At 36.3% G+C, this 14,062-nt stretch overlaps 2 protein-coding genes across 2 annotated transcripts in view; one reads left to right on the forward strand and one right to left on the reverse strand.

Moving 5' to 3' along the window:
• The window catches only part of LOC126760573 (gamma-aminobutyric acid receptor subunit alpha-6), a 40,017-nt gene extending 26,845 nt beyond the window's left edge, over positions 1-13,172 (reverse strand). The window contains exon 1 of the mRNA XM_050476311.1: positions 12,705-13,172. Within this exon, the coding sequence (XP_050332268.1) occupies positions 12,705-12,742 (38 nt within the window). The 5' untranslated portion in view covers positions 12,743-13,172. The remainder of the gene's footprint in view (positions 1-12,704) is intronic.
• Positions 1-14,062, forward strand: part of LOC126760570 (uncharacterized) — a 439,995-nt gene that overhangs the window by 398,215 nt on the left and 27,718 nt on the right. The gene's annotated exons all lie outside the window — the stretch shown is intronic.

A 14,062-nucleotide genomic window follows, 5' to 3' on the forward strand; every position in this document is an offset into this window, starting at 1 on the left:
ATATATATATTAGGGCGTTTTTTTCTTTGAACTATTAATTTGTTTTAATCCCGTCACGAAATTTCCTTGGAAATACCCTAAACAAAATTCCCTGAAAATTTTAGCCCTTAATATTAACATTAAGAACTGGACCAAGGCCTGTAAAAATTTTCCATTGAAACTACACTACAATCGTGAGTTTTTATCTTTAAATTCCTACAGATCAGAGGTATTTTATGGCATCGCTTTGACTTTGGACGCATTTTTCTCAAAATTGTTCACTCTACAAAAGTGCCCAGTGCAACAAAGTAGTAACTCACACCGGCGAGGTAGTACGGGGCTCTAAGCCCCGTAGATAGAATCTTATAGATTGTATGTATTGGGTCAGTGGCATTCTTCTTACAGCGCGAAAATCGGTGAAATCGGACTACAACCACGCCTACTTCCAATATTGCACAATATTTAATTCCATTTGATTCTTTCACTTTCCAGTACAAAAATCGAGAAGCAATTAATATGACGGAATAAAACTTTGCACGAGTAATACCTTCAGAGTAAGCCACCTTATGAAAAAAATTGTCCAAATCCAACAAAACCGGATTAAGCCCCTAGGTACCGAATATTTAGACTTCAGACTTTCGACCGAAAATATCGGTCACGGTAAATGTATGAGATATACAATTGAAATTCAGAGCGCAAATCTATATGTCGACTAGTGCGTTAGAATTTGCTCTCTTTATCGATTATCCAGTGAGCATTTCATAACATTTCATTGATTGGAAGTGAAGTTATTGCGTTTTAAGTGTCAGTATGTTTGTGTTATCGGTGCGAAAATGAGCTTCGAACAAAGAGCTAAAATTAAATTCTGTTTTAAAATTGGTAAAACTTTTACCGAAACGCTTATGGCGATGATTGCCTATCCCGTAGCAGAGTGCACGAGTGGTTTCAACGTTTTCGAAGTGGTCGTGAGGACTTAAATGACGATCAACATGTGGGCCAATCAAAATCCGTGATCACCGGAAATTCCACCGAAACTGTGCGTGAATTCATCAAAAATTAGTCGAAATCATCATTGAAATTAATTCATGGAAATGGAATTGAACATCTCCAAAACATTGATTTATCGTATTTTGACCGAACATTTGGGTTTACGAAAAGTGTGTAAACGGTTTGTTCCGCACAAATTGACTGACGACCAAAAATTGCTCAGAATCCAACATTCGAAGGACGCTTGTGATCGATTATTTGACTAAAAATCGCATTTTAACTATTAACCACTCCCGTATTCACTCGATATGGCACCGTGCGACTTCTTCCTTTTCAGAAAAATTCCGAAAAAACCATTCGTTCTGTTTTCTTTTTTTTTTGTATGTCATATTCCTGATATGGCAATAATATGGATCCTCTATAAATGTCATTATTCCGTAACAGCGGAACCCTATGATGAACTTGCACGAATTCATATGCGAGTTGTCGAAGTCTTGATGAGTAGTGCGACCCTGTTACAACTAAAACGAGTCGGAAGTAACATTAAAAATCAGATTTCTGCGAAACGATCTCGTCCTACCAGTACCTGATATAAGGCTAGATAATATTTGACATTTTCCTAAGTTAATAAATGATGGAAAACCAAAATGTGAACATCCTAATCGTTCATCAGGTACGCAAATTTATTGCATAAAATGTGGTAAATTTGTTAATCGTCACATCAAAATTGTTTTCTGGATACATATAAACTAGTGTATCTTTTATCAGTTTAACAATAATCTTAATGAAATTTCAATAAAATATGGATTTTAGTAAAAATATGTATTTAAAATGTATTTCTCTAATGAGCACCTAGTGGTCCCTCAAAGGACCAACAATTATAATACGTATCAAAATTTTGAAGGAATTAGGCTTTTAAGGGTTAATATAAAGATTTTAGAATTTTTGAGTGATTTGATACCGCATACTATCGACCAATATATGAGTAATCTCAAGGAAATTATGGAGGGAGCCTGCCTCCCTCGATTTTTTTGAGGATTTTTTTGGGAGGGAAGGAAATAATTGATTACAGCGAAATTTTTAGAGTTTATAGTTATATATTTATATGTACATCATCTGAAAATTTTTTAGATGCGAAATCTTTGATATCCTGCCTTTGGGAAGCAATTTCCCTATGCATCTCGCATGTGGATTTGTCGGACGGCGGGCTGGATGCAGGTCGCAATTTCTATCGGAAAAAAAAATTCAAAGAGACTCGTATTTGTTAATGACTTATCTTCTAGTTTAACTAAAAAACTTCCAACAAACAACAGTGTAAAATTTTAAAATTTTTTAAAAATTGAAAAAAAGTTGTTTTTGACCAAAAAAATTTTACTTTATGTTGTTCAAAAATATGTTCAAACTTGACTTTTCTTAGTTTTTTGTAGTTTAAATAAAGATATTTAATGCCAAAGATAATTAACTTTGCCCCAATTCCAAACGACGTTTAGCTTTTTTTCTTTCCTGCCCGCCAATTAAGAAAAATCGTAAAAATGAAAACCGAGAAATCGCGCGTCAAAGTTTTCGCTTTTTGCCCAAGCGCTCATATATCTGCTAGACGCTCGGTCACTATTCCTCTTCTAGCTTCGACAATATTTCGAATTCCCATCTATAACTTTTTGGACATATTCTTAGATAATTTTTAAAGAGATTTGAGCAAAACAAAAAAAAATCGATTTGTTTAAGTTTCTAAAGGATGCTCCCTCTTTATGTATCTGTGTGCCTAAAATATATAAAATTCGGAGAAAACTCGACCTATACCCCATATAACTAATATTGGAATTTTTGAACATCCGGCTACCTTTACACATGTGTTTGGGGTTGGTATGTGAGGTACCTTAATGAAACCCTTGGGACATTATATTTGTGTGTGGTATTGGCAAAAATAGTTAAAAGCGGCTCGCTGCTCCCCACTCCCATATACTTCATATATGTACATATGTATAATGATTTTCGGTTTTCTAACAAATCTTATGAATATGTATATCAGTATATGAGCTATATATACACAAGTATATATGTATGCTTGGATTCCTATTCTATGGTTAATATTAAAATTTACACTCTTTAATAATTCTTTACCTAAACATTTCACTGCTTAGCAAATTCTAGAAAGCAGCTAAATGAATGGGGTGACAAAAATCCATTTAATTAAGGGTATAGTGTTTTGCTTACGTCAAAAGTGTCAATACCAAACAAAAACAACAAAATAGCAAAGCTCAAAATGTCATAGTTATGGACGTAGGGTTGCACTCCTGCCAGTAAGCCAGCCAGCAAGCGTTTAATTTCATTGCTTGTCACTGTGCTTTTGCTCCAAATCTAATTCTAATTGTGTAGTACACATACACATGTACGCGTAGGTAAGCGCTGCTAGATCTCATAACACAGAGCCGCACAAACAATGCTGAGACAGCTGCCGCACTACAAATCGATAATTAATATTCAATAATTTGAAATCTCGAATCTAAAATCTGCCGTTGCCAAAGAAAAGGCAGAGCGCACATTTCTAGTGCTAAGCACACATACACGCATATACATGCATGCCAACATGTGTATTGGTGTGTATGAGTACACTTAAGCGTTCAAACAATGCCACCACACACTCGGTAATAGTGACGTACTCATTTGCATTAAGTTGACTGATTTACTAAAGCGAGCATGCGGGTTTATTTTATAGGCATGCACACACCAATACATATGTACATGTGCATGTAAATGTGTGTGTATGTGTGTCATATTTTTGTAATTATGTGCCTTAGATGTCAGCCTGCAGCGGCAACATATCCGCTTGCCGTTCGATTCGTCGCTGGTGCAAATCTCTTTGACATGTGTTGCTGCTGTTGGCTACAGCGTGCTCCTAGTGTTGTTGTGGTTGTTGCTGTTGCACTTGCAGCAAACACTGCAGTCTGTAATATTTTGCTGTCTTAGCACAATCGCCGCGCTGTTGTCAACCATTGCTTTGTTTAGGTTAAGTGTTGTAGCAGAACCTAATTTTTGTTTTTGGTTTGAATACGCTAGTACATTGTTGTTGTAATAGTGATTTTTTATTAATCAATAATGTAATAAAGCAAACAACCAACTAAAATGCAAACTGTGAACAATTGGAAGCAGATATAAGTAGGTGCTTATATAACTTTGATATTGCTCGGATTTTGTCATATTCAAAGAGTTTCCTAAAGAGTTCTATAGGAATCTCAATCTACTAGTTGGTAAATCCTGGGGCTATAAGCCAAGGATTGTTAGCTCTTTGTAAACCATGATTGTGCAACCGATAATCACGTATGGGGCGGTGGCTAGGGCATAAAAAGCTTCGCAAACTTCAGTAGGCTGCATCGACTTGCATGCGTCTGCATGTCGGGTGCAATGAGCACTTGTCCGACGGCAGTACTTGAAGTCAGTCTTGAGCTTCCAGCACTTCAACTAGTAATCGGTCAAGAAGCCAAACACACATTGTTCCAAATGTCAGCATAATTGTATGGCAGAGGTAAGGTAATCTCCTCCCAACGCATGAAGGACCTCAATGGCGAAATACCACCGGCTCTTTTCCAAAGGGACAGCATTACCAAAAGTGTAAACTTTACTATGAAGTTCAACGTTACACTTGGCAGTAAGGCTGCCAAGGCTGAATGGAATGTTTCCACTCTCAAACTACTGCTTAGGGATAGTAAAATCAAGTGGTACATCAATGGCTCGAAAACGTCGGAGGGAATTGGTGGTCCATACATATGTGAAGTTTTCTGGCAAAAGTCTTTGCCATTAGTCGGTGCATAGAGGTAAACCCCCAACTCAACTATCGCAATGATCGTATAACCATACTTATCGATAGTCAAGCGGAACTTAAAGCCTATGAGAATAAATCGCTACAAGTGCGGGATTGTAGAGCACGGCTGAATAGTCTAGCGTAACGTTACCAAAAGAACCTCATCTGGATGCGCGGTCAAAACGGTATAGCCGGGAATGAACTGGCTGATGAACTGCACTAACATGACAGAACCTGAATCCTTTATCGCGATGGGTCCTCATATCACAAAGGAGTTGCTCCGCAAAAAGCCTCAGCTGGTTTAAATATGTAATCAACCTTCATAGGGACAAATTCAGGCTACTTATCGCATTCTACACTGGTCACTGCAAACAGAAGAAGCACTTATATAACATGGGCGTAGCTTATTGCGCGCATTGCCGGTTCCGCGACTTGGAGTCCTTAATTGACTGTATAGCAGTCTACAGACGTAGGTTGAAGGTCCTAGGATCTATGTTTCCATATTGTGATCACGTCGCTTCGTTAGCACCCAGCTGTATATTGGACTTTATCAATATGCTGGAGCTAAGTGATGGCACAATAGACCTAAGGTCGCAGTACCATCCTCGTCTATTTAACTGTCTGTCGCTACTGAAAATATAAAGCTTCCTTTTCCATTGAGAGATCCAAATTTCGTGGGGTATGTCCATATTTTTTATTTGGCATATTTGGCACTGTTAACTGAGATACTTCAAGGACGTTCAGCCTTTACCGATTCATTAATCTCCTCATGATATTTTATTTTCTTTGACCGAGAATTCTTTCCAGCACTCAACTTAACTTATTCTTTAATTTGTAAATGTCTTTGACTTACTTATCTTTCTAAGTGATTCAAAACAGCTGATGGACAACCCTCTTAAAACATCTATAAATAGATCTTAACTTAGTTTGTACATATCATGACCCTTTTGTTACCTCTTCTCTTTTTCAGTTTTCTTCAGAAATCTATGCATTAGTGGGAGATATTACTGTTTCAACTCGCATCAGTTAATATTCAGCTCTAAAGCAAGGAATTTTTTATAAATATTTTTTTTTGTACCAAAAACTTATGAAAATCATAAAATGTTGCTTATTATTAGACTAATATTCCAATAAAAACATTTATATTAAACAATGAAATTATTTTTTTTTCTTTTTAATATTTATCATTTGGTTGAAAAATGCTTTCCTCGAAGTTATCATAGCTCGTACTTTATTTTAAAGTGATCTCATCATTGAATATCAGCTAATCGAGGCTGCTTAAAACAGATCTTCTTACCTCACATGCAGAAAGATCGCTTAACAAAAGCGATAGTTTTTTTCAATAGCCTCTTTTTTAGAGATCACGCGTAAGTCGTGTTAAGCTACCATATTATTTTTGTTCAGTTGGCTTTTCATCATGGAAGGACTTAAGTACACCTGAACAAGATTTACAAATTGTTCAACTTTATTACGAAAATTCACTTTCTGTAAAGAATGTGATTTGTGCGCTTCGCTCAATTTATGGTCAACATAACTGACGTACTGTACGTGCTATTCGTAACACCATAACCCATCTTGAGACTCAGTCTTCAATATTCGATAATATTAGGATATTGAAGGAAATATAGCAGCCGCCGTTGAGAGTGTACATGAAGACCGAAGAGAGTCGATTCGGCGCCGTTCACGACAACTTGGACTGACGTATGGAACGACTTGACTCATTTTACGTCGAGATTTTAAATTGATAGCGTACAAACTGCAGCTTTGGCAAGAACTAAAGCCGCTCCACCTTCCCAATCGATATCGCTCCGCTGTTAGGGCTCTTGAAAAGTTCCAAGAAGATCCGACGTTTTCGACCAAAATTTTGTTCATCGATGAGGCCCATTTCTGGCTCAGTAGGTGTGTAAAGAAGCAGAATTGCCGCATTTGAGACAACGAACAACCTTGAGAGAATCTGGGGTTACCGTTTCATTCCAAAAAACAATGGTTTGATATGGTTTGTGGGCCGGTGGATCAATATTTCATTTGGTTTCAACAAAGCGGCACCCATACTTCGCATAAATCCATGGATTTATTGAGAGAACACTTCGGTGAGCAGATGGTTTCCCGTTTTTCCCGGTCGATTGGTGTGGTATCGTTAGACTTTTTCCTGCAAGATATATAAAGCCTAAAGTCTATGCGAACGATCCCGCTGCGTTTCAGGCCTTGGATTAAAACATCCGCGTGTCATTCGTTAGTTACCAGTGGAGATGCTCGAACGAGTCATGAGACGTAGCCGTGGCCAACATTTGAAAGAGATAAACTGCAAAAAATAAGTGCCAAGGAATATTCTTTCGAATGAAAATAAACATTCCCCATTAAATTGAAAGTTTCTGTGTTTTTCTTTAAGTGAAATGGACCAATCTTTATAACTCGTTTTCGGAAATTATATTTACTTTAGCGACTTATTGTGGGCGATTTACTTTCTGTTTTTGCACCCGATACCCATTACATCCTTTTACATACTGTGAAAGAATTCCAACACCCTCATATCTGACTATGATTTTAACTTGTCAATTTCAAACATCGGGCTTGTATCAAATTTGAACGTTTATTTAAGGAAAACATGTACAATAGTACTATTATTCAATGTACTGCCCAATTGAAGCTACATATAATGTTTTCCCATATTTCAGACAATTTGTGGATTCCATGCCCAAAGGACTGCGCAGCTTGTCGCTCAAGAATTAATTAAACCACTTTTTTATACCCTGTGCTGATATGAGCCGTATCAGAGTTATGGCGTTCTGGATTGAGCAAAACAAATGATATTCAGAAGGAAAGAGATCTGGGCTCTAAAATGGTTGAGACAAAACTTCCCTGTCTCTGTTCTTTCAATTGTTTTTAACTGGTCGTGCAACCTGAGATCGAGCGTTGTCATGATGGAAAATTACAGCCTCGCGTCTAGTCGCAAATTTCGGGCATTTTTTGTCGCTTACATGGCTTATTTTAATTTGGGAGCGATTTCCATTAATGGGCTCACCCGGTTTTAGAAGCTCTTAATATAGCACGCGCTTCTGTCCCCACCAAATACAGAACATTAAAACATTACCTTGGCGTCATAGATATACTGTTGATTTGGCTGGCAGACAGATTTTAAATGAAATAACTGCTTGATGGATTCACAATGACTCTGTGAGCTCTACTTGTGCTTGGCAACAATTTTTATCGAGAGATGCTTATACTAGTTCCACATTTTCACAAGAAGACCGTTGTAGACCCAGTACATATATAGTAGATTCACTAAAGATTTCATAAGGTCATAACCACAAAGAAAAGATGTCAGAATATTTTCTTCGAAAATTGGTTTCAAGAACTGTGGAATGCGATATAATCATATTAAGAATTTCAATATGTTTCCTGATTTAATTTATGAATTTAATTTTAACTATCAAACAGCTGAACCCGCCTTCCCTCTTCATTGATATTACAACATCAGAAGCCATAACTTAAGAGTTGAAAGTACAAAGTTACTTTGTTTAAATTGAATTTGTGAGGAAATCTTGTTGCTGTACAATAATTGCGACTGATTGGTGAACTGCCGATTATCGCAAGCGAAGACACATGCTGCGGGCAAGCCATCAAGCGTGCTTAAAGTATGACTACCAGCATAATTTCACAAATTCATAATAACTGTAAAGTAACAATTAAACAGTTCAATCAGTTGTGAACTGCCGCACATTGGCCAACAACGTTTAACCAGATTATGTCAAAGCCAATAAGGATGACTGTCCTTTGACCGATTGATTAGAACTTTTTGCTTTGCTGATAAGTGAAAAGTTTTAAGAAGAAATGTGCAGTAGCATGTAGATATACTCGTATCTATGTTTAGTATGGATTCCTCTGTTATCAAAATATATACATATTATTGAGAGTGTGTCGCTCATATTCAATATATTTGTTATTTGGCAACAATATATTTAAGGCAAACGCTGATTGTTGAGGTTTATAATTTGCACATCAGCAAACTTTCTAGGTTTCTTGACTCCAAAAATTTAAAATCTTAAATACTAAAATAAATGTTCTAGAATTATTAAAACAACTACATAAATATTTGAACTATTATTGATAGCGGTATATTTTTTGACGCTTGAATGAGAACTGTTTATGGACAGTATTAGTATGGGTCAATGATTCTCGAGATGTGCCTTGAAATTTAATTAAAATCAGCAAATTGTGCGATTTGTCTTATTTAGACGATATTCACAACTCCTTAGAACTGTTATTGGCCATCTTTATATATAATCTTCACAATTTTAAATCAAATGCAAATCGATTCGGGAAAATTGGAAATTCTAATAATCTATCATGTTATTTGTAATGTAGGCTTTGAGAACTCTACTTCCTCGAAAATCATATTATTAGTATAAGAGAGTATCAAAGCCTCCTAGGCTTTTGATCCTATACGGTTGATGTTTTGTGCCCGAAAGGTGTTTCTGGCATATTTTATTCTCCTCGTTTGCTTTGGAAACTAAATAGATTGTGACTTAATAAAAATAAAAAAAAAGAAGTCTCAAGGGGTTACCTGGGCTTGAGGGTTTAAAAAAATTGGATCGATTTTTTATTATCTTATTAAATTCCAGTTTCGGAGATACAGCTTTGAGAACTTGTGCGCTCGAGGCTAGCTAGGGTAAGTGCGCCGTCTTTAAACGCGTTTTTCTCGAAACTGTGTTTTTGAAGTCGGTTGGCAAGATTTCTTGAGAACTACTCAACCGATTTTCATGAAATTTTACACAGGTCTTTGAGCTACAATTCTTATGGACGTGGATGAAGAATTTTTTTCGATTACAACTTTTTGAAAAAAAAATCACTAAAATTGTATTTGTTTTTGTAAAAATATCTGCCAAAAATTCAATTTTCAGTTCTTTTCCTTCGTCCAAGTTCTGAGTTAAGGTTTTAACAAAAACACGATTTTTTTTTTCATTTTGATGATCTTTTATGGAGTTATCCGGCCTACGCGGGCTCATCTTTTTTCCGAGGAGTCACCGAAATGGCGTCCTAATGGCCGAGTTTAATTTTTTTTTTTAAATTTCAGATTTCATTGTTAATATTGTACGTTTGTAACAATCAAAAATTCTAACAAAAAATTTAATTTTTTATATGAGAAAAAAAATTTTGTAAAAGGCTGTTTCTTACCCGAAGAAACTCTTTAAATTAAAGTGAAAGTAAATATTGGAAGTAAAAATTTATTTTTCAACCGTCATGTAACGTTAATATAACATATTGGCGACATATAGTATATCCATTTTCTACGTAAATAATATGCAATTTTTTTAATGAGGTTACTATTTATAAGTAATCTTCAAATTATTTTCACGGATCTCCATTTTGTTTTGCTGCTATGAGCTGTTGTTTAATAATATATGTATGAGCAATAAGTTTTCTCAAAAATATTAAAAAAAAAATTTATATGTAGATATTTTGAACGCTATATATATTTTAAACGTTGGTTTCCAAGTGGTCAATCGTAGCAGCACATACTATTGGGTCGGCATATATCCACTAAATGTAATTTAATGGTATGAACTCATACGATCTATGAACTTTCTAGAGCAATAAGCAGGCGGATTTCTGGGCAAGATTCGGTCACCTAAAACTCGCCTCAAGACAGTGAAGATGTAATCATTCAGGCTACCGACTACGTCAGGATTTTCGTAGTGAGTTTGAAGCCGTATTTTAGCCTCCTGGACCGATTGATTTTATAGCGATTTTGGGTAATTAAAAAAGTTGTTGGTACTTGTGTATTACTTTGCCACGATGTTTGTAACACACAGATGGAATCATCGCAGACCCTATAAAAATTTAGCTATGAATTGATCAGCGTCCCAAGCTGAGTCGATTTAACCCTGTCCGTCCGTCTGCCTGTCTGTCTGTATATACGCGCATTTGCCTCTCAGTTTTTTATTTATCGATCCGAAATTTTGACCTCGTTCTTTTCTTCACAAAAAGCTGCTCATTTGTCCGAACCGCTGATTTTGGAACACTGTAGTCTATAGCTGCCATACAAACTGAACAATCGGAATCTAGTGCTTGTTTGGAAAACATTTTCGCTTGACAATATCTTCACAGAATTTGGCAATTTCCTAATCTAAGGCAATAATCTCCGAAAAATTGTTCAGATCGGCTAACTATAGCATATAGTTGCCATACAAACTGAACAATCGGAGTCGACAGATTTTTAAAAATTGTTTGTATTTGTGAAGGGTAGTAGTTCCGGTGCAACTGAAGTTGACGTTTTTTCTTGTTTTATCAATTATATAGATTCATATTTCAAAAAAACACAAATTGAATAATACATTTTCATTAATTTTGTGGAGAAAAGAACGCGTGCAAAATTTCAGAGCGATACTATATCTAAAACTGAGAGACTAGTTTGCGTATGACAGGGAGACGGACGAACTGAAAAAAATGTTGCATTTTACCCAAACTTTTGGTCGTTTTTGCTTGCCAAATTTGGATTTTGATCTGGTAGCAGCTAGCAGGTCAATGTATGGAAAAAACCATATCGTCACCTAAAATGCAAAACAACGTATCTTCAAAAAAATGGAAATTGAATTTTTTATTGTTCACGATTCACTACATGATGTTACATATATTTTGCATAAAATTTTCAGCTTCCGCTGCCAGACATAACCGATATGTAACCATTTCATAACCAAAACTCAAATTTTGTTTCAAAATGAGTGGTTTCTGTTTTATCGTCTTACCTTCGCCAATAAACTTATGAAAAGTGATGTTAGGTTATTTTGCATTTGAGGTGACGATATATAGTATAAATCATGAGAAGAAAATTAATTGATCGGATTATTTGTCTCCAAGTAATCACTCATGCACTTTGAAAAAAATAACTCAAAAACTATGTGAGATATCGATTTCAAATGTTAATATATTATTATTATTATCGAAATATGGAAAAAATTATTTTTTTAGCGATTTTGGACACTTAAAAAAATTAAACTAAAAATTAATTTAAATTAATAAATAATTTTTTTTAACTAAAGTTCAAATTAATTTAAATTAATAAATACGTCTTTTTTCAATAATAATTTTTTAAGTTTTACTCTTAAGAAATAATTTTTAAAAATATTTTTAAGGTGACATTTTTGACTTCTTGAGCTATTGAACCCTGAAAAAAGAATTTCGTTTTTTTTAATTTCTAGACAAAAATAAACCCTTTAACAAATTAAGTTTTATGGATCGATCGAATTTTTTGAAGGCGGTGATGCCTGAAAGGTCTCTTCAGAACAGCACTAACTCAAAATACGGCAATTCGGGTTTTTTACCGTTAAGCCAATAATGTGCCGCCTAGTTGAAGAATATTAGTAAGTTTCTCGTACAGAACACGAATTTAAATTATTTTCAAATTTTCTTTGTGAAAGTTGCTGAACATAAATTCACATTTAAAACAAAGCCATGGCAGCTGGTTTGAAAGCTAAGCCTCCAAAAATAAAAAGTCTAGTATTTTTGCTGCTTTATTTCACTGATTTTCATAGTATAGTCTGTAGGCTATTACAAAACTGGGTAGTTGTAAATTTCCACTTAACTTTTGGTTAGAAAATAAAATTTTGAAATTTTCTCACCACTAAATTCGGGCTCAAATCTAAATTCTCACAGCAGCTCAAGCACCTTTTTATAGCGGAACACTTGCTTTTATCGGCGGCAATATTTAATTCTTTAAATTGCACATTAAGCGTCTAATGACACACTCAGGAAGCCACCATTAAACGCTATAAATTGCAGTAGTAAATTCGAGCGTGTATTAATGCTTCTAACACTCAAAGCCAAAGGCAAACAAAAAAATTCAATCAACTGAGTTACAAGTCCAATTTATTGCATGGCAACTCATTTCCATACGAACAAATACTCATTATTATTATTAACATTACGAGCGAGAACTCACCACCAAATCAAAAGCAATGGCCGTCTTAATATGAACATTTTTTCACACACTTTCTGCAAGCCTCTTAAGTCGAATCACTTAAATTGGATTTCCACTATTGACTGGCTTTGATTTGAGTAGTTGATGCCGATGATTTTGAAAATTCGAAGCAGCAGCAGCAAAAAACAAGTGGAAGCAATAAGCGTATCGGCGCACAAAATCCGCTGCTGCAAACCAACACACACAGGCCAAACACCACGAGCCAGCCTCGCACAGTGCACTGACCGTCAAATCTAAGCGCACTTAATGCCTTAAAAGCCCAGCAACGCGCTTGCGACTATTTGGCCGCTTGCCGGAAATTTCGCGCGCCAAACCGAGAAGTGCCGTAATGCCGATGCGCCAAAGCGAATTTGTATTTCGTGCGACTGCGACGTCTGCAAGCGACTTATTTCCACGTAAATGGCCGCAATGCAACTGACTGAGCGACCGCCTGCTTGGCTATGCTGTGGCCACAATGGCAGTGGGTGCTAGGCGCATAAAAATTGACGGCTGACAACAACAAGTACATGTATAGTGTTGGCATAGAAAAGAAATTGCGCGCAATGCCGAAGCGAGCTGCTTCGCCGTTGACGAAGTGCCGGCGCCGTGCAACGACTGAGCTGCAGAGCGTTGTGTTGCGAACGGAAGCGTTGTCGGTGTGTTGAGTTTGGACGCCATGCTGACTTGCTTGCGTTGCGAACGCATTTTGGCGCCTAAAAGCAGGCAACACTTCGGAGTTCCTACGGTTTCCGACGGCTCTCTTGTCTTTGCATTGCTGCTGCCTTCAAGTTAAGCTTACTTGTGTTTGTTCTACAGTTTTTTTTCTACTTGCTGCTACTTCTACGCTTATTCTTCTTCTTCATCTCGAAGTCGTTGTTTGTTTTATTTGCGTAGTCGGCGATTTCTGGGTGACATGCGCACTCGGCAGTCACGTGTAGTTGGCACTAACACTTATGCAAAATTTCTTATATTTGCTTTTAAATGTGCATGTGTGTGTGTGTGTGTTATGCATGTAAATGTGCGTTCACTTTTGTTTGGCTTGACATCTGGCACTCGGAGGCACGTTGCTGCATGTGTGTGTGTGTGTGTGCCACACTATTTGTGTATGTATTTGCGCTGCAATCGGATTGTAAATAGATGGCGGGCAAATTTCATTCATGATTGAATCGGCACAAACACACACATATTTACATATTGACTACTCCGCACACATATATACCTACATGTGTTCCCACACACATACATACACAAATGCAAGTCGATTTCACGCAGTGAGGCTACTAAAGCGCCAAACAATAAGTTGATTGAATAATTTAATACACATACATACACGTATTTGC

This window comes from Bactrocera neohumeralis, chromosome 5, assembly GCF_024586455.1.
Source record: "Bactrocera neohumeralis isolate Rockhampton chromosome 5, APGP_CSIRO_Bneo_wtdbg2-racon-allhic-juicebox.fasta_v2, whole genome shotgun sequence".
NCBI classification, from domain to species: Eukaryota; Metazoa; Arthropoda; class Insecta; order Diptera; family Tephritidae; genus Bactrocera; species Bactrocera neohumeralis.